General features: G+C 41.6%; 1 protein-coding gene across 1 annotated transcript in view; it reads right to left on the reverse strand.

Annotated features, from left to right (window-relative positions):
- F8 (coagulation factor VIII) overlaps nucleotides 1-23,417 on the reverse strand; it is a 134,027-nt gene that overhangs the window by 24,558 nt on the left and 86,052 nt on the right. The window contains exons 15-22 of the mRNA XM_004390882.3: nucleotides 20,634-20,787; nucleotides 18,423-18,635; nucleotides 17,902-18,130; nucleotides 17,508-17,690; nucleotides 13,391-13,507; nucleotides 12,520-12,591; nucleotides 10,708-10,793; nucleotides 3,946-4,101 (exon numbers count right to left, since the gene is read on the reverse strand). Coding sequence (XP_004390939.1) covers nucleotides 3,946-4,101; nucleotides 10,708-10,793; nucleotides 12,520-12,591; nucleotides 13,391-13,507; nucleotides 17,508-17,690; nucleotides 17,902-18,130; nucleotides 18,423-18,635; nucleotides 20,634-20,787 — 1,210 coding nt within the window. The remainder of the gene's footprint in view (nucleotides 1-3,945; nucleotides 4,102-10,707; nucleotides 10,794-12,519; nucleotides 12,592-13,390; nucleotides 13,508-17,507; nucleotides 17,691-17,901; nucleotides 18,131-18,422; nucleotides 18,636-20,633; nucleotides 20,788-23,417) is intronic.

A 23,417-nucleotide genomic window follows, 5' to 3' on the forward strand; every position in this document is an offset into this window, starting at 1 on the left:
CAGCCGCCCGGGCCCCCGCCGGGACCCGACACGGTCCCCGCCCTGCCGGTGCCGCTCCCTGCTAACGCCGCCTCCGCCGCGCCGCCTCCCGCGGCTCTGGGCGCCTTCTCCGACGTGCTGGTCCGCTGCGAGGTGTCCCGCGTACTGCTGCTCCTCCTCCTGCAACCACCACCCGCCAAGCTGCTGCCGGAGCACGCCCACACCTTGGAGAAGTACTCCTGGGAGGCTTTCGACAGCCACGGGCAGGATAGCAGTGGCCAGCTTCCCGAGGAGCTCTTTCTGCTGCTCCAGTCCTTGGTCATGGCGACCCAGGAAAAGGACACCGAAGCCATCAAGTCGCTGCAGGTGGAGATGTGGCCGCTGCTGAGTGCCGAGCAGAACCACCTCCTTCACCTCGTTCTGCAAGAAACCATCTCCCCCTCGGGACAGGGGATCTGATCACTCCCGTTAACCAAGTGACTCTCTTCCTGTGATCAAACCTCATGCATCCGCCTTTGCACGTGGGGAGAAATAAAAGACGTTTATCCTGATCCTACGTTTATGTGATTGCTGTGGTCACCGTGGGAGTCAGCGTTTAGTTTACTGAAGGTTAGCTGTATCCCAAATGCTTGTTTCTGTAATAATTTAAAACAACTAGTTGCCGTGCCTGGATTCTGACTCATGGTGACCGCACGTGTGCAGAGTAGAACTGCACTCCGTAAGGTTTTCCAGGCTGTGACCTTTCGGAAGCAGATCGCCAGGCCTTTCTTCCGAGGCACCTCTGGGTGGCTTCGGATAGTAGGAGAAAAAGCCTGATGATAGAATTGGGCTAGAGGACACGACTCTTCCCAAAAACCGCAACATAGAAATGAGAATCCCTCTTCTCCGTTGCCTAGGGCCGCCCTAACAAATGACCACAAACCTGGTGGCTTCAAACAACAGGAACTTTTTCCCTCACAGCTCTGGAGGCCAGAAGTCCAACCTCAAGGCCCTAGGGGAGAATCCTTCCTCGCCTCTTGCGTTTTCTGGTGGCTCCAGGCGTTCCTTAGCTGTTAGAGACATCATTGCCGTCTCTGCCTCTGTCTTCACACGGCGGCGGCCTCCCCTCTCCACTTCTGTGTGCCTTCTCCCCTTCTGTCTGTTTGCTCCTCCTCTTCTAAGGACAAATCTCACTGAATGTTGGGCCCACAGGATAATCCAAGACGGTCTCACCTCGAGATCCTTCACTTAGTTACATCTGCAAAGACCCTTTCTCCAAGTAGGGCCACTGTCACAGGTTCCTGGTTGGACAGAATCTTTTTTTTTTTTTTTGGCGAGTAGCGGGGAGCGCCATTCAACCCACTAAACTCCTTTATTCCCCTCCTCTTTTTCCTCCACCCAACCCACCCCCATCTTTGTTTTAGACTTGAGGATTTTCTTTTGCATGGCTCCGTTTACATCCTTAGGCTGTATGAGTGTGTCGTGACTCTGACCTCATCGCTTAGCTTAAATTTCTGTGTCTTGGGGATCACCAATGGTTCCTTTCTTTCATCCGCCCCGTACATATTCCTGGAAATAATTTTATTCCTTACAACGTGGTCGTTGGGACGGCCCTAAATCCATGATAGAGCTATCCTAATGCTCCTAACCGGCGGTTTAGATTTGCCTCATCTGTATAATGTGAATGTCTTACCTACTTGTCAGGAGGCAAAAAGCAGAGCGAGAGACTTCTCTTTCAGCTCCAGTAGATATTGGCGCGTTTGAAATGTACGGCACACCTAGCTTGTGTGTGATGCCAGGAAAGGAATCTGCGGAGCTGATCTGCCCTGCAGTCCTTATTCCAGTAGCCTCGGCACACGTGTGTCCAGTGCGATAGTTCCAACGCACTGGGATTCGCAGTTTTGGTTCTATTCTGATAGCTCTGTGTAATCTAGGTGACAACCTTTACTTGTAATAGGGATCTTTCTGCAGTTTGTGATTCAAAGACGTAAAATCGGAGCATGTCTCTTTGGTATTTTGTGATTATGTACATGCAAGGCAGTATCCTTGTTCACCCAAAGCAGGGTGGCTTTCCATTTTTAAAACACTAAATTTCCAAGGGTTTTGGGCCCAAATGTTACACGCAAACCAACTTAGCTGTTTCCTTTTTCTTTCTTTCTTTTATTTTTCTTTTTTACAGTTTTGAGGGTAGTAGTAAGAGCCCCTCAAAATAAAACCTCGTCCTTAAACACTCAACTTTGGGAAAATGCATCCTTCAGGCTGAAGTTGTATACACTACTAACCTTTTGGGGTGAGATTTAAGGACACAGCTTGGGGGTTGATTTTTTGTGTGTTTTTTGAGGGGAGTGGGGGTGGGGGAGGGTTGTGAAACCCAGTTGAGTGCCTCAAAATTGGTGGGACTTTTAGGGTATTTGTTTCTCTTTCTGGAGTCCCTGGGTGGTGAAAATGGGTTAACACGCTCCACTGCTAACTGAAAGGTTGGAGGTTCAAGTCCACCCAGAGGCACCTCAGAAGAAAGGCCTGGCAACCCAGTTCCAAAAAAATCAGCCCTTGAAAACCCTATGGAGCACACTTTTACTCTGACACACGTGGGGTCGTCATGAGTCAGAGTCGACTCGGTGGCAAGTGGTTGGTTTTCTATTTCTACTTCAGTGTGTACGTAACAGTCAGGAAATCGAGGAGAGGCCCAGTTGAGACAGAGCCAGCCACCATTCCTCTGCTCTCATTTGGCTGCCAGGAAGGGAACTACTGACCTCTAAACTCCTAGTCCAGTTTATTGCAAATGTGGTCAGAGCGCACGCTCCTTTCTTCTTTGGCTTTTTCTGGTACACTCCTCAACCCGGACTGCAGGCCTGGGGGGCCGCCTTACTCTCTTATGACAGGAATGCTAAGGACTTACACGGAGGGTGACCGCTGATATCACTTGGATTGGGGCTTAAGGAAAAGCCTCCTGTGGTGAGGCGGGGGAGTTGGGGCGGGGGGAGAATTCCCAGAGAGCCCAGTACTGGGTATGCAAGCATGATTCCAAGGAAACAGTAAAGCTCCTTGTTTTCCATTTGCCATTGGCTCGTTAATGGATCTCTCGCAGAAACTTAGTGGCAGGGATAGCTGGGCCCAGGCCTGATTCCATCATTTCTGAGTTCACTTGCTACGTGTCACCCCAATATCAAAGTTCACACTGATTCCTAACATGACCAAAGATAGATATTTTTAAAGGATGTGCATAGTCTGATTTTAAACTTGAAAACCAAGGGGGAGAGATCCTTATTATTTAAATATTCATTGAAAGTCAGAAATTGGCATTCGAAATACTGTAAACTATCGAAAATGGTGCCAGTGAAGTAGTGCTCCTTAACGGGTGTAGGGGTTCCCCGCTGCCCCCATTAGTCCTGTGGCTCCTGTGAGTCTATATTACGGCAAAAAACAAGGGAGCTGACATCACTCTGAGGCACAGATAGTAAAGTTAATACTCCTGTTCCTCCCTCATAAATGCAAACTTATTCTGATTTTTGCTTATTAATAGGAATGAAGAAAAAGACATTTTCTAGGTCAATAGTTCTATATCAGATGCTTGGGGCTATGTTAATTTGCTCCAGAAGAGATGCCATATGTGGAATTGCACTTGTTTTTGACATCACCACCTGGTTACATTTGTGATGATCTGTCATTTCCCATTTCAGCCTGGTTGGCTTACTGTCACCTTAAGCCTAACATATCCATAAGCAAACTCAATATCTGATCAGTTCACCGAGTCCGGAATCTCCTTTCTGCCAATAGAGCATCTCTTAATGTTTATCAGCTGTGAGATCCTTGATGCTGCTACTTTGGTTTTGTTCATACGCCCATATCACTCCAACTGCCCATAAGGTGGAAAATTCTGGTTTGGAGTTAAGTTTGTAGAAGCTAAGAGTGTTTGCCCCGTATCTGAAATCTGTCAAAAGCTCTTTAAAGGATTCATGCATTCTCTTGAAAGGACTAATGACATACCATTAAGGTCCCAGTGGAATTCCCTCGATAACTCTGCCACTTCTTCCCGTCGAGACTATACATGACGATAAACTGGGAGATGTAGAGGCTGGAGAGCTTCTGGCGGGCACCCTGGGTCTTGATGCCGTGAATAATCATTGGCGCCAACAGATCCACCTATCAATTAAAACAACACTTTAACCTGTTTTTAAATGTGTGTCCCACCTCCTGACATTAACTCATTGCTGAGGAAGAATTTACATTGGTACACATATGCCCAGCATTACCTTGGATGCGTAGGTGAAGCAGACAACAGTGTTGGGATAAATGGTGCGAACTGGTAGGAAAGGTGCTTATTGAGTTCCCAGACTACTTCCTGGCAAACCAGGCCACTTCCAAATATTGATGCCCCCATTTCCTCTACACGTATACTTTGTGCTGCACATAGGGACCCACGTAACTTAACATCTTAGCCCCAGCCGAGCCAAAGCCCATTTCCTCCCCTCTCCCTAGACCAGCCCTCGACCCGGCATCCCCTATCAGTGATAAACTGCTGTGCATCCTTCAAGTGTTAGTTCAGAAATTCTCTCTCCTGGTTAGCCTTTCTTAACTCTCCCAGGCAAATTTAGTGCTACTTCTTTGATGTTTCCACTTCACTCTATATAACTTCATTACAGCAAATTATTGCACCATATTATAAAGTTTGCTTTGCTGGCCGCCTTCCTTATTAGACTGAGATTCTTAAGGCAATGAATCTATTTGAGTCAATGTTATTGGCTGAATTGTGTCCGCCAAACAATACATATTGAAGTCCTGCCCCCCATACCTGTGGATATAATCCCTTTTGGGAATAGGATTTTCTTTGTTATGTTAATGAGTCCATATCAATGTAGTTGTTGTTAGGTGCGGTTCAGTCGGTTCTGACTCATACTGATCCTATATATACTACATAACGAAACACTGCCCGGTTCTGTGTCATCCTCACAGTCGGTGCTATGCTTGAGGCCATTGTTGCAGCCACTGTGTCAATCCAGCTCATTGAGGGTCTTCCTCTTTTTCACTGGCCCTCTACTTTACCAGGCATGATGTCCTTCTCCAGGGATTGGTCCCTCCCGACAACATGTCCAAAGTACGTAAGACGCAGTCTCACCATCCCAGCTTCTAAGAAGCATTCTGGTTGTATTTCCTCCAAGCCAGATTCGTTCGCTCTTTTGGCAGTCCATGGTATATTCAATATTCTTCACCAACACCATAATTTAAGTGCATCAATTCTTCTTTGATCTTCCTTATTCATTGTCCAGCTTTCACACGAGATGATTGAAATGCTGGGCGTGTTCTTCCCTTTTGGTTTTCTAACTCCAGGTCTTTGCACATTTCGTTATAATACTTAACTTTGTCTTCTCGAGCCACCCTTTGAAATCTTCTGGTCAGTTCTTTTACTTCATCATTTCTTCCTTTTGCTTTAGCTACTCGATGTTCAAGAGCAAGTCTCAGAGTCTCTTCTGACATCCATTTTGGTCTTTTCTTTCTTTCCTGTCCTTTTAATGACCTCTTGCTTTCTTCATCTCTGATGTCCTTGATATCATTCCACAACTCGTCTGGTCTTTGGTCATTTGTGTTCAATGCGTCAAATCTATTGTTGAGATGGTCTCTAAATTCAGGTGGGATATACTCAAGGTCGTACCTTGGGTGGCGTGGACTTGTTCTAATTTTCTTCAGTTTCAACTTGAACTTGCATTTGACCAATCGATGGTCTGTTCCACAGTCGGCCCCTGGCCTTGTTCTAACTGATGATATTGAGCTTTTCCAAAATCTTTTTCTACAGATGTAGTCAATTTGATTCTTGTGTATTCCATCCGGCAAGGTCCACGTGTATAGTCGCTGTTTATGTTGGTGAAAAAAAGGTATTTGCAATGAAGAAGTCATTGGTCTTGTAAAATTCTGTCATGCCATCTCCGGCATCGTTCTATCCCCAAGGTCATATTTTCCAGCTACCGATCCTTCTTCTTTGTCTCCAAATTTTGCATTCTTATCACCAGTAATTATCAACGTATCTTGATTGCATGTTTGATCGATTTCAGACTGCAGAACTTGGTAGAAGTCTTCAATTTCTTCATCAATGGCCTTAGTGGTTGGTGCAGAAATTTGAATCGTAGTCGTATTAACTGGTCTTCCTTGTAGGTGTATGGATATTGTCCTATCACTGACAGCGCTGTACTGCAGAATAGATCCTGAAATGTTCTTTTTGATGATGATGCAACGCCATTCCTCTTCAGTTTGTCATTCCCGGCATAGTAGACCATACGATTGTCTGATTCAAAATGGCCAATACCAGTCCCTTTCAGCTCACTAATGCCTAGCATACTGGTCTTATAGATTCCATTTCACTTTTGATGATTTCCAGTTTTCCTAGATTCATACTTTGTACATTCCACGTCCCAATTATTAATGGATGTTTGCAGCTGTTTCTCCTCATTTTGAGTCATGCCACATCAGCAAATGTATCAATGTAGAGTGTATCCTAACTCAAATCACTTCTGAGGGATAAACAGAGTAGCACAGACACAGAAGCAAGGAAGCACAAATGGAGAGGAAGATACATGCACGGGAACGCTGAGAAGAACACTGGAGAAGCGGCGACACGGACAGAGAGAGCCTTCCCTTAGAGCCAGAGCCCTAGAACTTCTAGCTTTCTAAACTGTGAGAAAATAAATGTCTGTTCTTTAAAGCCACCTAATTGTGGTATTTCTGTTATAGTAGCACTAGGTAACTAAGACAATCACCTAATCTCTCTGTGTCTCAGTTTCTTCATCTGTAAAGTGGAGATAATAATAGCATGTTTCTCAAAGGGTTATCATGAGGATTAAAGAGTTAATACATGTAGTTACCGAGTTCAGTGCCTGGCACATAGTAAACACTAAATATTAGCTTCTAGATTCTTCCTAGAGGTGATGCAATGGCAAAGGCATTACTAGTTTCTTGAGATTTTGCATCTAGTGAGGGAGATACAGTTCTCCAAATAGAAATGAGAAAGCTATTACCAAAAAATCCTCATAACTCGACCAATAAGCAACATCGTGAATAAAGAAGACCAAAGAAGAATTGACGCCTTTGAATGATGGTGTTGGCAAAGAATATTGACTATACCATGGCCTACCAAAAGAACGAACAAGTCTGTCTTGGAAGAAGTACAGCCAGAGTGCTCCTTGGAAGCCAGGATGGCGAGACTGCATCTCACATACTTTGGGCATGTTATCAGGAAGGACCAGTCCCTGGAGAAGGACATCATGCTTGGTAAAGTAGAGGGTCAGTGAAAAAGAGGAAGACCCTCAACGAGATGGACTGACACAGTGGCTGCAACAATGGGCTCAAACCTAGCAAGGATTGTGAGGCTGGCGCAGGACCGGGCAGTGTTTCCTTCTGTTGTAGATACGGTCGCTGTGAGTTGGAACCGACTCGATGGCACCTAACAACAACAACAACATTACAAAACAAATAAGTAGAACAAATGCAGGGCAGCCAACTAAATGCAAACGTTCACAGCGCAAGGATGCAGGTAAGGCTGGAAGTGATAGCCACAGAAATACGAGGTGGACAGTGTAGTCTGGCAGCAGCACAAACAAAAACATACTTAAGGGTTAGTGAACAGTCAGCTCAAATTAAAAAAAGAAAACAAGATGAGCTGACCAGACCTTAACAGACATGCTCTTTGCATCTGCTTTCTGGTAAAACGGTTTATCTTTCTCCACTCTGTGTACTATTTTAACCTGGGGCAGGGGAGGAACAGAGAGCAGATACAATCTTGCAAAGGAGAAAAATATGTAGGGGACTGTCCTCAACCAAACTAAGAAGAGGAAGAAGGAAGCTGGTGCACTATGAGAAGAGGATGGACCTAGGGAGAGTAGGTGGTAAAGCGTGTGGACAGAAGTCCCCTGTTCAGCCTGTAAGTACCAGAGGTGGGAGGCATGTTAGATAGGTTGAGACCAAAACTGAAAGCAGAAAAGTTTTCTCCCTGTTTCCTGTTTGGGGCGCTAGAAGGAACCTGCCCATGTGGTTAGGCAGAGAGGCTGAGTTGGCATTCCCAAGCTGCCCTCAGCTCTCATGCAGCATGAAAGGGACCAAGAAGTTCCTATATGCTCTTAAAGGGGCCACAGAGCCTAATTTAGCACATGATGAAATGATAATATTTTTGGATATGTTGAGTTACATAAAATGTATTATTAAAATTAATTTCACCTGCTTTTTTAATTGTGGCTACTAAAAAATGTAAAATTACACATGTGGTTTGCATTGGTGGCTAATATTATATTTCTCTGGGACAGCACTGATCTAAAGGAAACAGGGAAGTGAAAAGCCTGAAAGAATGAGTCATTTTAAAAAATTGAATTAACCTAAAGACACTGTTTTAATCATAGGTTTCAACTTCGTTTACCAGATTGGACGAACTTAGTAGGCTTTTCCTACTACCCAGTGGTGTAGAATTTGTGAGGAAGAGACTGAATGAGTTTTAGAAAATAAAGAAGCTACTTTTTCTTTGCTCATGTGATGGGGAATTGAGCTGTTTGTTTTGATGTTAAAATAAGAGGACACCTAGGCAGTCAGAGACATCGAACAGAATAGACAGTCTTGTGAGGTGGTGAGTTCCATCTTACAGAAGGTATGCAAATGTTCTAATCCTAGTATAAAGATTAAAATCAAAGAAATAAGACAATTTGTTGTTGTCAGGTGCTGTCGAGTTGGCGCCGACTCATAGCAATTGTATGGACAACAGAACCTAGCAGTGCCCAGTCCTGGGCCATCCTCATGATCACTGTTAATGCCTGAGCCCATTGTTGCAGCCACTGTGTCAGTCCATCTCACTGAGGCTCTTCCTCTGTTTTGCTGATGCTCTACTTTACCAAGCATGATGTCTGTCATGGATTGAATTATGTCCTCCCAACTTGGTTAGGCCATGATTCCCAGTATTGTGTGGTTGTCCTCCATTTTGTGATTGTAATTTTATGTTAAAGAGGATGAGGGTGGGATTGTAACACCCTTACTAGGGTCACATCCTTGATCCAATGTAAAAGGAGCTTCCTTGGGGTATGGTCTGCACCACCTTTTATCTTTCAAGAGATAAAAGGAAAGGGAAGCGAGCAGAGAGTAGGGACCCCATACCACCAAGAAAGCAGTGCCGGAGCAGAGTGCACCCTTTGGACCCCAGATTCTTGCACGGAGAATCTCCTAGTCTGAGGGGAGATCGATGAGAAGGCCGACAGAGAGAGAAAGCCTTCCCCTGGAGCTGACACTCTGAATTTGGACTTCTAGCCTACTAGACTGAGAAAATAAATTTCTCTTTGTTAAAGCCATCAATTTGTGGTATTTCTGTTAGAGCAGCACTAGATAACTAAAACAATGTCTTTCTCCAGGGACTGACCCCTCCTGATAACATGTCCAAAATATGTGAGACAGAGTCTCACCATCCTTCCTTCTAAGGAGCATTCTGGCTGTACTTCTTCCAAGACAGACTTGTTCGTTCTTCTGGCAGTCCATGGTATGTTCAATATTCTTCGACAACACCACAATTCAAAGCCATCAGCTCTTCTCTGGTCTTCTTTATTCATTGTCAGGCTGTCGCATGCATATGAGGCGATTGAAAACAGTATGGCTTGAGTCGGGCGCACTTTTGTCCTCAAAGTGACATCTTTGCCTTCCAACACTTTAAAGAAGTCTTTTGCAGCAGATTTGCCCAATGCAATACGTTGTTTCATTTCTTGACTGCTGCTTCCATAGGCATTGATTGTGGATCCAAGTAAAATGAAATCCTTGACAACTTCAATAATTCCTCCATTTATCATGTTGCTTATTGGTCCAGTTGCAAGGATTTTTGTCTTATTTATTTTGAGGTGTAATCTATACTGAAGGCTGTAGTCTTTGATCTTCATTAGTAAGTGCTTTAAGTCCTCTTTGCTTTCTGCAAGCAAGGCTGTGTCATCTGCATATCACTGGTTGTTCATGAGTCCTCCTCCAATCCTGATGCCCTGTTCTTCTTCATACAGTCCAGCTTCTCGGATTATTTGCTCAGCATACAGATTGAATAGGTATGGTGAAAGGATACAACCCGGATGCACACCTTTCCTGACTTTTAAACCACACAGTATCCTCTTGTTCTGTTCAAACGACTGCCTCTTGATCTATGTACAGGTTCCTCATGAGCACAACTAAGACACTTTAGTATCGTCAGTTCTATTTCCAAGTCTTTCACTCCTGACTGTTTTTGCACAAATCACAAACCACTCCATTCTTTAGCTTCCCCATCTGTTAACTGGGGTTTGATGAGAATGACTGAGGTGTATACATACATACACACACACACACATATATATTTATATACATATATATATATTTATACACTTTATATATATACTTTTATATATGTGCACGCACACACACGCACACACACACACACACACACACATATATATATAACCAAGCCAAGCTCGTTGCCATCGAGTTGATTCCAACTCATAATGACCCTACAGGACAGAGCAGATCTGCCCCATAGGGTTTCCAAGGTGCAGCTGGTGGATTTGAACTGCTGACCTTTTGGTGAGCAGCCGTAGCTCTTAACCACCGCATTGCCAGGGCTCCAACACACATACATATATACATACACACACACATACTTTATACATATATATTTGTACTTTAGATATATATACATATATAGCTTTGAGCTTGCAACAGAAAGAAGTGATGTGATTGAATGTGATATATTTCCCATCATTGACTCGTTTTTCTAACCTTGATCCAGGAAAAGGGATCTTTGGTGCTCCAGGCATTGATCGATCCAGTATAATGAAGTCTGGCCAGCTTTGGGGCCCACTGTCCTTTGCCCAACAAAAGAGAGAGAGACATTAGATTCAGTTGGGTTGGTCCTAGACACTTGGGAATGAAATTACTCTTGAGAAAAGCTAATCCTAGTTGTGGAGAAAATAGAGAAAGGCATAAAGACTTCATAGCTCAGTGTGGATTACTACTGAAGGGTTTTGATTGTCCTTGTTGTCCATTCTATTTTCTAACATTTAATAATTTTGTTGATCGTTAGTACTTCTAATTAGCTGATACTGGAATTTGTTACCAGTACTAACAAACAATATTATTTCTTTATTACACAAAATATGTTCATTATAGAAAAATCAGAAAATGTGAAATAAAAATAAAAAATAAGTAAAAATACAAATCAAAGACATTTTAGAAAACAAAATCCTTCCACCTGGGGAAATAAAATGTTACTATTTCAGTATATAACCTTCAAGCCTTTTTTTCCAAAAGGAATTTTTTCCCCCTCTAAAACAGAGATTGGCAAACTTTTCCTAAAGGGCTAGATAGTAAATAATTTAAGCTTTGTGGATCATATGGTCTCTGTCACAGCTGCTTAACTGCTGTTCTAGTGCTATATTCCAATAAAACTATTTATGGACACGGAAATTTGAATTTCATATAATTTTCACATGTCAGGAAATACTCTTCTTCTTCTTTTTTTTCCAATCATTGAAAAATGCAAAAAACATTCTTAGCTTGTGGGCCACACAAAAACAGGTGGCAGGCTGGATTTGGCCTGTGGGCTGTAGTTTGCTGACCCCTGCTCTAATACAATGTTTCAGAATTCTCTACAGATCCTAGTTAAGCTTTACCACCCTTGCTCATAGTAAAGTGCAGCCTCTAGTATTCGTTTGGTAATGTGGTAGTGTTCTTATCTTCTAACACTGGGTAAAACATGGGGGGACATGGAATTATCTTGGGGAGTGATAATATTACCATGCATTCTTTCGAAAACATTCACTGAACACCTCTTCCTTGCTAGATACTAGGAAATAGAGAGGTTGGTCAGATATGACTCTAACCTCAAGAAGCTCAAAGTATAATTTAAGACAGTTGCAGTACAGTATGGAAAGTGCTACACAGAAGTATATGCATGATCCCATAAAAAAATAAGAGAAAATGATTCTGCCTTTTTGTATGAGGAGAGTTATGAAAGGCTTCATAAAGGAGACAAGGCTAGGAAATTGAGTCTTGAAGGATGTGGAAGAGTTTGCAAGACACAAAAGTATGGAAAGGATAGTTTTGATGGGGGAGTAAGCATGTGTAAAAGCAAAGAGACATGAAATGACACGGTACACTCAGAGTACTTCGGTACTCAAGAAGGATAGGGCAGTGAGTGTTAGGAGATGAGAATGAAGAGTTTGGCAGGGGTCACAGAAGGTTTTGTTCTGAAGGTAACAGGAAGCTGCCAGGACAGTATAAGCAGGAAGTGGGGTGATGTGATTTGTGCTTTAGAAATATCATCCCTGCCACAGTGAAAAGAATGAATTCAAGGGAGCAATACCAACGGCAGGGAGGCCATTCAAGGAGGCAGTGGCATTACCCAGATGAGAAACGATGGTAGCCTGAATTAAAATGGTCACACTGGAAAATGGAGAGGAGGAAATGCATTTGAGAGGTACTTATGGAGTAGAATTAATACAACCGTAGAGATGGATTGGCTATCTGAATCTAACAGAAATAAAAAAGAGATAATCAGCCCAGGTTCTTGAGGAAAATAATAGTATTTACCATAATGTCCTGAAGCTGTAATCTGAGAATCTCTAATGCGTCCAGAAGCCATTCCCAGGGGAATCTGACACTCTGAAATCAAATAGGGGAAACACAGTAGCTGGAAGTGCAGAAAATTCAACTTCAGAGATGTAAGTCAGTGAAAATGGGAGAACACCGACAAAAGCTAACATCTTTTAGTGCTTACTATGTGTCAAGGGCCCTGGTTGTGCAGTGGTTAAGAGCCTGGCTGCTAACCACAGGTTGGTGGTTCAAATCCAACAGCCACTCCTTGGAAACCCTGTGGGACAGTTCTACTCTGGAATCGACTTGACAGCAATGGGTTTGTTGTGTTGTGTTTTTTTTTTTTTTTTAATGTGTCAAGAACTGTACTAAATATTTTATTGTACTGTCTCATTTAATTCACCCAAGCAGGTAGGTACAATTATCCACACTTTGCAGCTCAGAAAACTAGGGCTCATACACAAGTAGACCAGTGGTTCTCTTACTTGTTGAGGGTTAAATTCCTAAATTCTTCCAAGTGATATTTGTAAGTTATCTTTGGTAACTGAGTCAAAATTAAGTCTCAAAATTTTTACTTGAGATCTTGGAGCTCCATCAAGTTATGAAAATGAGGAGATATTTTTAGTACCAATTTATTAAATATTTAGAGCTCCAGGTTCAAAGTGTTCAAAGCTTCAAGTATATCTTCCCTCGTCTGAGGATTCTGATGATTTCTACCAGCAGTATCTATTTTAAACTTGATAAGAGCTTGTGAGCTTGTATTAATTGCTTACAAAGGCAACCATCCCAGGAAGGAAGAAAAGATGACATGAAGTTGTACAGAAGTGGGCTGGTTAGGCATTGAGCCTCTGCCCACAGTGTTACTCACCCTTGCTGTACACCAGAAAAAGAGTGCTCATTCCAGCTTGTAGATGCTCACCAATAAGGCATTCTACTCTCCAAATTCCAACTTTTGATGGCAGCATTTCCACTGTCTCAAACATGCCTTATCAAAAACAAAAGCAACACAACATACAAAAATCAGTTGGATTCCTATACATAAACAAAAAGAAATTTGAAAAGGAAATCAGGAAAGCATACCATTTACAAAAGCCCTTAAAAAGATAAAATATTTAGGAATAAATCTAACCAGGGATGTAAAAGACCTTTACAAAGAAAACTACAAAATACTATTGCAAGAAACCAAAAGAGACCTACAAATGGTAAAACATTCCATGCTCATGGATAGGAGGACTCAACGTTGTGAAAATGTCAATCCTACCTAAAGCGATCTACAGATATAATGCAATCCCGATCCAAATATTAACAGCATTCTTTAACAAGATGGAAAAACTAATCACCAATTTTATATGGAAAGGAAAGAGGCACCAGATAAGCAAAGCATTACTGAAGAAGAAAAAGAACAAAGTAGGAGGCCTCATAATACCTGATCTCAGAACCTACTGTACAGCCACAGTAGTCAAAACAGCCTAGTACTGGTACAATGACAGACACATTAATCAATGGAACAGAATTGAGAACCCAAATGTAAATCCATCCACCTACGACCACCTGATCTTTGTCAAAGGACCAAGTCCATCAAATGGGGAAAAGACAGTCTTTTTAACAAATGGTGCTAGCAAAACTGGATGTCCATCTGTAAAAAATGAAACAAGACCCATACCTCACACCATACACAAAAACTAACTCAAAATGGATCAAAGTCCTAAATATAAAACCTAAAATGATACAGATCATGGAAGAAAAAATAGGAACAACACTAGGGGCCCTAATATATGGCATAAATACAATACAAACCATAACTAACAATGCACAAACACCAGAAGAGAAACTAGATACCTGGGAGCTCCTAAAAATTAAACACTTATGCTCATCAAAAGACTTCACCAAAAGAGTAAAAAGAGAACCCACAGACTGGGAAAAAAAATTTGGCTATGACATCTCTGACAACGGTCTAATCTCTAAAATTTATACAATACTTCAACACCTCAACAACAAAAAGACAACCCAATTAAAAAATGGGCAAAGGATATGAACAGACACTTCACCGAAGAAGACATTCAGGTGGCTAACAGACACATGAGGAAATGCTCACGATCATTAGCCATTAGGGAAATGCAAATCAAAACTACAATGAGATACTGTCTCACCCCAACGAGGCTAGGATTAATCCAAAAAACACAAAATAATAAATGTTGGAGAGGTTTCGGGGAGATTGGAACTCCTCTGCACTGCTGGTGGGAATGTAAAATGGTACAACCATTTTGGAAAACGATATGGCTCTTCCTTAAAAAGCTAGAAATAGAAATACCATAGGATCCAGCTATCCCACTCCTTGGAATATATCCTAGAGAAATAAGAGCCGTCACATGAATAGATATATGCACACCCATGTTCATTGCAGCACTGTTCACAATAGCAAAAAGATGGAAACAACTAGGTGCCCATCGACAGAAAAATGGATAAACAAATTGTGGTACATCCACACAATGGAATCCTATGCAACGATAAAGAACAACAATGAATCTGTGAAACATCTCATAATGTGGATGAATCTGGAAGGCATTATGCTGAGTGAAATAAGTTAATCACAAAAGGAAAAATACTATATGAGTCTACTATTTCAAAAACCCAAGAAAAGGTTTACACACAGAAAAAAAACAATCTTTGACGGTTAAGAGGGAGGGGAGGGGTGTAGAGGGGAAATCACTAACTAGATCGTAGACAAGTGTTAACTTTGGTGAAAGGAAAGAAAACAGACAATATAGGGAAAGTCAGCACAACTTGACCAAGGCAAAGTCACAGAAGCTTCCTAGACACATCCAAACACATTGAAGGAGTGAGTTACTGAGGCTGAGGGCTGGGGACCATGATCTCAAGGGACATCTAGGTCCACTGGCATAACATAGTTCATAAAGAAAATGTTCTATATCCTACTTTGGTGAGTAGAGTCTGGGGTCTTTAAAGCTTGTGAGTGGCCATCTAGGAAACATCTATTGGTCCCTGCATGTTCGGAGCAAAAGAGAATGAAAAAAAACAAAGATACAAGGAAAATATTAGTCCAAAGGACTAATGGACCACATGAACCACACACAGCCTCCACCAGTCTGAGCCCAGAAGAACTAGATGGTGTCCGGCTAGCACCACTGACTGCTTTGACAAAGATCACAGTAGAGGATCTCTGGCAGAGCAGGAGAAAAATGTCAAACAAAAAATCAAATTCACTAAAAAAGACCAGACTTACTGGTCTGACAGTGACTAGAGGAACCCCCGAGACTATGGCCCCCTGGGCAGCCTGCTAACTCAGAACTGAAGCCACTCCCAAAGTGCACCTCTCAGCCAAAGATTAGACAGGCCTATAAAACAAACAGTAACACATGTGAGGAACGTGCTTCTTAGTTCAATCAAGTGCACAAGACCAAATGGGCAACACCTGCCCAGAAGCAAAGATGAGAAGGCACGAAGGGACAGGAAAACTGGAGGAATGGACACAGGGAACTCAGGGTTGAAAGGGAAAGGGGAAGAGTGCTGATACATTGTGGGAATTGCAACTAATGTCACAAAACAATTTGCGTATAAAATTTTTGAATGAAAATCTAATCTCTGCTGTAAACTTTCACCTAAAACACAGTAAAGTAAAAAAAAAAAAAAAAAAGATTAAATAAGAAAAAAAAGATGAATGGGGAAAAAAGGAACAATTATTTCTTTTCACTAAAAAATGAGCATGAGATCAATTAGCTTCTGCAGAATATCAAAAGAGATCTCTCGAAGTCAGTTGCACGACTCTTGGACCACTCAAATTCCAAATGCTTGCCATGTGACCCCTATAGTTACAGGCACTGGAGATTGAGTTCTGATTCCCCCTCCTCCTTGGAAAAATGAAGGAGACGGGGTGACTGAATGCTTCGGTGGTGGAGACAGGGTGACTGAATGCTTCAGTGGTGGAGACAGGAGAATGCTCTGCATTAGGGTGGCCTGCACTCCCAAGATTTTTCAGAGCAAAAGATGTGTTTCCCACTGGGCAGATATGCGCTCCTTGGGAGAGAGGGGTCAGGGTGAGGTACTCTTTGGTCTAGTCTACTAGGGGTGACTAGAGGGGTAAAGTAAACCCAGTAGCAAGAAACTGGGGGGGCTGAGGAATGAGTCACAAGTGATCACCCAGAATAAAAGTGAAACCACCCAGGTCAAGGGAAGTTCATGAGAGAGGGTCTCAAAAGGGAGTCTCTGAAGAGTCCCTAAAAATGCCCTGCAAGAGGAAGAGTCAGCTGTAAATATCTACCAGGTGAAGATGATGTGAACGGTCCCGTTGTAAGTTGGTAAGAACTGTTCTACCCACTTACCCTTACCCTATCCATGCTGGAGTTCAGAACAGCACAGTATACACAAGATAGAGAAATAGAGGTCTCAACCACCCTTACTTACAAGTCCAGAGCTTTGAGTAATATCTTGGAGTGGACACTGTAATTTCTGACTTGAACTGTATTTGTAATGTAAACTGCGGGCCAGTTTATCACTTCAGAGTGAGCAGAGAAGTCACAGAGGCTTATCAGAATTTTCACCCCAAAACATGGGGAGTTTGCCTCCACTATCAAACCTTTTTTTAAAGTTGTGTTTTAAAAGACATGGTGAGTAGTGCTTAATTAACATACTGGTTGCGTACATAAACCAATCACTCTTTGGACAACTACTGATGCCACGTGGGATTTGAGATGCAAAATGAAAGTGCTGCAACATTTACTCTCCATTGATTCTGCTGCATTTCCTTTATAGCACTTTTTCCGTGTCAGAAATTATCTCGTTCACTGGCTAACTAATTTACTATCTCTCTGTAGATTAAAGTTACTTGAAAAAGTAAGTTACCTGAGAGCAGGGAGTTTGTCTGCTTTGTTCCCTGATTGTATTCCCAGTGCCTAGACCAGTGCCTACAATATACATTTAAAGTACTCAATAAGTAGACAGAAGAAAGAGTACACACCAACTCATACCTGGATAGAGGTTGTAGACTGCCATTTTATACTCCTCTTTTTTCCGGACAGTGAACACGTGTCCACTGAAATGAATAGAATGGATATTTTCATTGCTGCCCATGCTGAGCAGGTACCACCGGATCCTTTGATCCTGAGCCATTACTAAGCCAGGTAGTGTATCCATCACATAGCCATTGATTGCTGTTGAAGGAGAACACAGAGAAGGCTATCAAAGCCTATCGTAGACATTTCTTTCTCTCCACCCCACCAAAAATACTGATGTTTCTGAGGATTCCACTCCCACACATATCCTCTTGATTCATACATTGTTCAAGCCTCTGGCTCAAGGCTCATTTGACATCGTGCGTGCTGCACTTTACAGTGAGTAATATTTGGAAGTGGTATATGTTACCATGGAAGCGATAGCTCTTTTTAAAAAGAGGGTCCTCCATCTGGATATTGCAGGGAGCCTTGCAGTTCCTCTCCATGTTTTCAGTGAAGTACCAGCTCTTGGTCTCATCAAAGATAGTGAAAAGCAGAGCAAATTCCTGAACTGTCAGTTGTCTCCCATGAGCAGGGTTCAGCGTGTTAGTGCGGCAGATCAGAAGGGGTCCAATCAAGCCTGAGTGCAGATCTTTTTCCTGGGGAGGGAAGATGTCAATCCTATGTGTATAAGCCCTCTCTCACATATGAACCAGAGTAGACTTCTCGTCAACTTTTATGCCACCCCAACCTACCCCTCATTTTCCCACAGTACGATTCATCCTCTTCAGTAGATTCCAGAGTAATATTTCTAAAACACAAATATGATGCCACCTCCCCTATTTAAGGCTTCCCATCGCTCTTGGGATAAATACCAAAATTCTTAGCAGAGCACACAAAGACCCTTTCTTTTCCACCATAAAGTGGCCAGCACAATGGAGACTTGCTTACCAGATCAACATCAGAGAAATAAGCCCAGGCTTTGCAGTCAAATTCATCTTCAGTGGGCGCCATATGATGTTGTACTTTCCAAAAGTAAGTTTTGGTTTCATTAGGCTTCACTAATTTTTTTCTAGGTTCTGTTCCTTGCCTCTGATCTTCCTCATAAGAAATTAGACTAGAATAGAAGGAGTAAGGACGAGAGGCCAGGTTTTTGAAAGTCACCTGCAGAGCAAACAAACAAAGAAGCCACAAGCATCATCTTTTTAGGATCTTAAAGTCTTTAGCTTAGGGTTCACATCCCTACTAGGAATACCCATCCTTTGAGCTTTATCCAAGTTTTTAATACCCTGGAGGAAGTGGTATGGGGGTAGATTTTGTTAGAACCCAAACCTAAAGATCTACAAAAGAAACAGGAATTTTAGAATTCTAAAATCTTTAAGGCATGAACTCAAAGTTGCAAAGGAGAAAAATTCTTGAATACTTAAAAGCAATTCCAAAGGAAAAGGTGAAATATCACCACAGGGGTTTTAAGAGACAATAACCTCAGGAGCTGATACCTAACTCCAGGTTCTTCATGACGAATTCCAAGATGAATGCATACGATCTTTTTAAAAAAGACTTGTTTTTTGGATTTAAAAAGCCATTCATAGTTATTGTAGAACATATGGAAAGTACAATAAAATTCAAGCAGAAAAAAATTCACCTACACTCCCGTAATTTTAGAATCTTCAGCATCCTTAATATCAACAATCAGTTGGGACAATGGATGGCTTTTTTGGAAAAAATAAAACTCATACGATGACCCAAAATAACTTCTAGTCTGTAGGAAATATTAACGGATTTAAAAGTTAAATGCAAAAAATTAAAGTGTAAAAAGAAAGCTGGAGGAAGTATAGGCGATTTTTAAAAAACCTCTGAATGGGGAAAGATTTTTACAAATACGAAAGGAATAAACGAATCATAAAGGAAAGATTGATGGGTTACCCAAAAAACAAACAAACAAACAAAACCCACTGTCATCAAGTTGATTCTGACTCTTGGCAACCCTATAGGACAGACTAGAACAGCCCCACAGGGTTTCCAAGGCTGTAAATCTTTAGGGAAGCAGACTGCTGCATCTTTTTCCCGCAAAGCGGCTGGTAGGTTCAAACCTCTGACTTATTGGTTAGTAGCCGAGAGCTTAACCACTGTGCCACCAGGGCTCCTCGATTTGTGAGTTGCTACCTACAAACTCAAACTTTTTTTTATTTCAAAAACCATTATGCATAAAATTAAGAGACAACAAACTTAGAAAAACACTTTTCACTGAAATGATCAATAGTTAATATCTATATTAAGCCCTTGGAAGCAGCAGTCAATAAATCAAACAACACATTACATTGGGCAAATCAGCTGCAAAAGACCTCTTTAAAGTGTTGAAAAGCAAAGATGTCACTTTGAGGACTAAGGTGCACCCGACCCAAGCCATGGTATTTTCAATCAACTCATATGCATGTGAAAGCTGGACAATGGATAAAGAAGATGGAAGAAGAATTGACACCTTTGAATTTTGGTATTGGTGAAGAATATTGAATATACCACGGACTGCCAAAAGAACAAACAAATCTGTCTTGAAAGAAGTACAGCCAGAATGCTCATTAGAAGCAAGGATGGCGAGACTATGTCTCACATACTTTGGACATGTTATCAGGAGGGACCAGCCCCCGAGCGGACATCATGCTTGGTAAAGTAGAGGGTCAGCAAAAAAGAGGAAGACCCTCAAGGAGATGGATTGACACAGTGGCTGCAACAATGGGCTCAAACATAGCAACGATTGTGAGGATGGTGCAGGACCGGGCGGTGTTTCGTTCTGTAGTACATAGGGTTGCTATGAGTCGGAACCGACTCGATGGCACCTAACAACAATGCCATTATGCAGTCATTTAAAAAAGATACTTGGGAAGTGCTTCTAATGATGTAAGAAATGTTTACGACATGATATGTAGTCAAAAGAGAAGAAGCAGAGTTGTATATGGTATAATTCTGAATACATAAAGACAAGAATACACAGGAAAAGGACAAGACCGTGCACCAAACTGATAATTATGAGATCATTTGTCAACTTCTTTATTTTTCTATACTTTAAAAACTTCCAACAGTAAGAGTACATGATTTTTATAATAAGAAACAAAATACATATGTAGGATTAATTTTCTTGTAATTTCATTGCCCCCAACTCACCATGATATTGTCGTCAACTTCTGCTCTTAAATATGGCCCCAAGAGTCCCAAGTGTTCATTTAGTTCTCCACGGTATAAAGGTTGAGTAAAGGAGCCATCAGTAAATTCCTGGAAAACCACCTTCTTGAACTGTGGGACACTGCCACTCTGAGCCCTGGAGAAAACAGCAGAAGAAAAGCAGTATCCTGATGGACCAAATGGGTAGAAACGCTTCACATCCTTACCTTCTCTGGATTTGAGATTTGTTTAGTAGAATTCATGATGGATTGGAAGTATAATGGGGCAGGGAAGGGAGACAGAGGACTCAAAGATAACTTTCAGGTCTCTGGCTTGGGCAAACAGATGGATAGTGATGTAATTCACTGAGATGGGGAACCCTAGAGGAGGAGTATGTTTGGGGTATAACAGTTTTAGACATAAGGACAATTTTTTATGTTCTCGTCTTACTCTACATCTAAGCAGCATTTTACATCATTTTACACCACTCCATCCTCCTTGAAATACTCTCTCTAGGCTTTGCTAGTATGTGAGTTCCACGAAAGTAAGGGGTTTTGTCTATTTTGTCCATTGCTGTATTCCCAGCACCTGAAACAGTGCCTGGCACATAGGAGATGCTCAAAAAATATCTGCTGACACCTTTCAGCTAAACAACAGATTGGCTTATAAAATAAGCAATATCACCTGTGAGTACTGTGCTGTTTTTAAAAAAAATCATCTATATGAGACCAAACGGTCAACATTTACTCTAAAGCAAAGACGAGGTCAGGCGGGGGGAGGGAAGCAAGATTAATGGAAATGGAACAACCAGAACGGAAATAATGAGAATGTTGACACAATGTGGAAAATGTAACTAATGTCACTGAGCAATATGTAAAGAAATTGTTAAATGGGAACCAAATTAGCTGTGCAGATTTTCACCAAAAACACTATAAAATATTGAAAGAAAAAAAGTATTTGTTGAATGTTGAACAAATGTAGGGTTTACAAACATATTTGAAATATAGGAGAGACTCAGGTTCAGTCCTTGGACCTCTTTTATTTACTTTTTTTAACCTTTTAAATTTCTGAAATAGAACATATACAATAAAGTACATAAAATATAAATACTTTTGTTACATAAATGGATTTTTTTTAACATGTTAAACTAACTTTGTAATCCACGGATAAATCAGACTTGGTCATGGTATATTAACCTTTAAAAAAAAAAACATATTTCTAGCCTCATTGCAATTCTGGTTAGAGAATGTCATTGTCGTTGTTAGGTGCCGTCAAGTTGGTTCTGACTCATAGCGACTCTATGTACAACAGAAGGAAACACTGCCTGGTCTTGTGCCATCCTCACAATCTTTGCTATGTTTGAGCCCATTGTTGCAGTCACTGCGTCAATCCATCTCATCAAGGGTCTTCCTCTTTTTCGCATGATGCCCTTTCTAGGGACTGGTCCCTCCTGATGACATGTCCAAGGTACTCGAGATGAACTCTTGCCATCCTTGCTTCTAAGGAGCATTCTGGCTGTACTTCTTCCAAGACAGACTTGTTTATTCTCCTGGAAGTCCATGGTATATGCAATATTACTCACCAACACTATAATCCAAAGGCATCAATTCTTCTTCAGTCTCGCTTATTTATTTTCCAGCTTTCACATGCATATGAGGTAACTGAAAATATCATGGTTTGGGGTAGGCGCACCTTAGTCCTCAAAGTAACATCTTTGTTTTTCAACACTTTAAAGGGATCTATTGAAGCAGATTTTCCCAATGCAGTACATCGTTTGATTTCTTGACTACTACTTCCATGGATATTGATTGTGGATCCAAAAAAATGAAATCCTTGACAACTTCAGTATTTTCTGTTTATCATGATGTTGCTTATTGGTCCAGTTGTGAGGATTTTTGTTTTATGTTGAGGTGTAATCCATACCGAAGAGTGTGGTCATTGATCTTTATCAGTAAGTGCTTCAAGTTCTCTTCACTTTCAGCAAGCAAGGTTGTGTCATCTGCATATCGCAGGTTGTTAATGAGTTTTCCTCTAATCCTGATGCCCACTTCTTCTTCACATAGTCCAGCTTCTCGGATTATTTGCTTAGCATACAGATTGAGTACATATGGTGAAAGGATACAACCCTGATGCACACCTTTCCTGACTTTAAACCACGCAGTATCCCCTTGTTCTGTTCTTCCTTATTCATTGTCCAGCTTTCGAATGCGTATGAGGTGATTGAAAATACCATGGCTTGGGTCAGGCCCACCTTAGTTCTCAAAGGGACAACTTTGCTTTTTTAACGCTTTAAAGAGGTCTTTTGCAGCAGATTTGCCCAGTGCAATGCGTCTTTTGAATTCTTGACTGCTGCTTCCATGGCAGTTGATCGTGGATCCAAGTAAAATGAAATCCTTGACAACGTCAATTTTTTTCTCCGTTTATCATGAAGTTTCTTATCGGTCCATTTGTGAGGATGTTTCTTTTCTTTACGCTAAGGTGTAATCCGTACTGAAGGCTGTAGTCTTTTATCTTCATCATTTAAGTGCTTCAAGTCCTCTTCACTTTCATCAAGCAAGGTTTTGTCATGCATATCACAGGTTATGGATGAGTCTTCCTCCAATCCTAATACCATGTTCTTCTTCATATAGTCCAGCTTCTCTGATTATCTGCTCAGCAGACAGATTGAAGAAGTACGGTGAAAGGGTACAACCCTGATGCACACCTTTTCTGATTTTAAACCACTCAGTATTGCCTTGTTCTGTTTGAATGACTGCCTCTTGGTCTATGTACAGGTTCCTCATGAGC

The sequence above is a fragment of the Trichechus manatus genome, unplaced genomic scaffold (assembly GCF_000243295.1).
Source record: "Trichechus manatus latirostris isolate Lorelei unplaced genomic scaffold, TriManLat1.0 scaffold00340, whole genome shotgun sequence".
Lineage (NCBI taxonomy): Eukaryota > Metazoa > Chordata > Mammalia > Sirenia > Trichechidae > Trichechus > Trichechus manatus.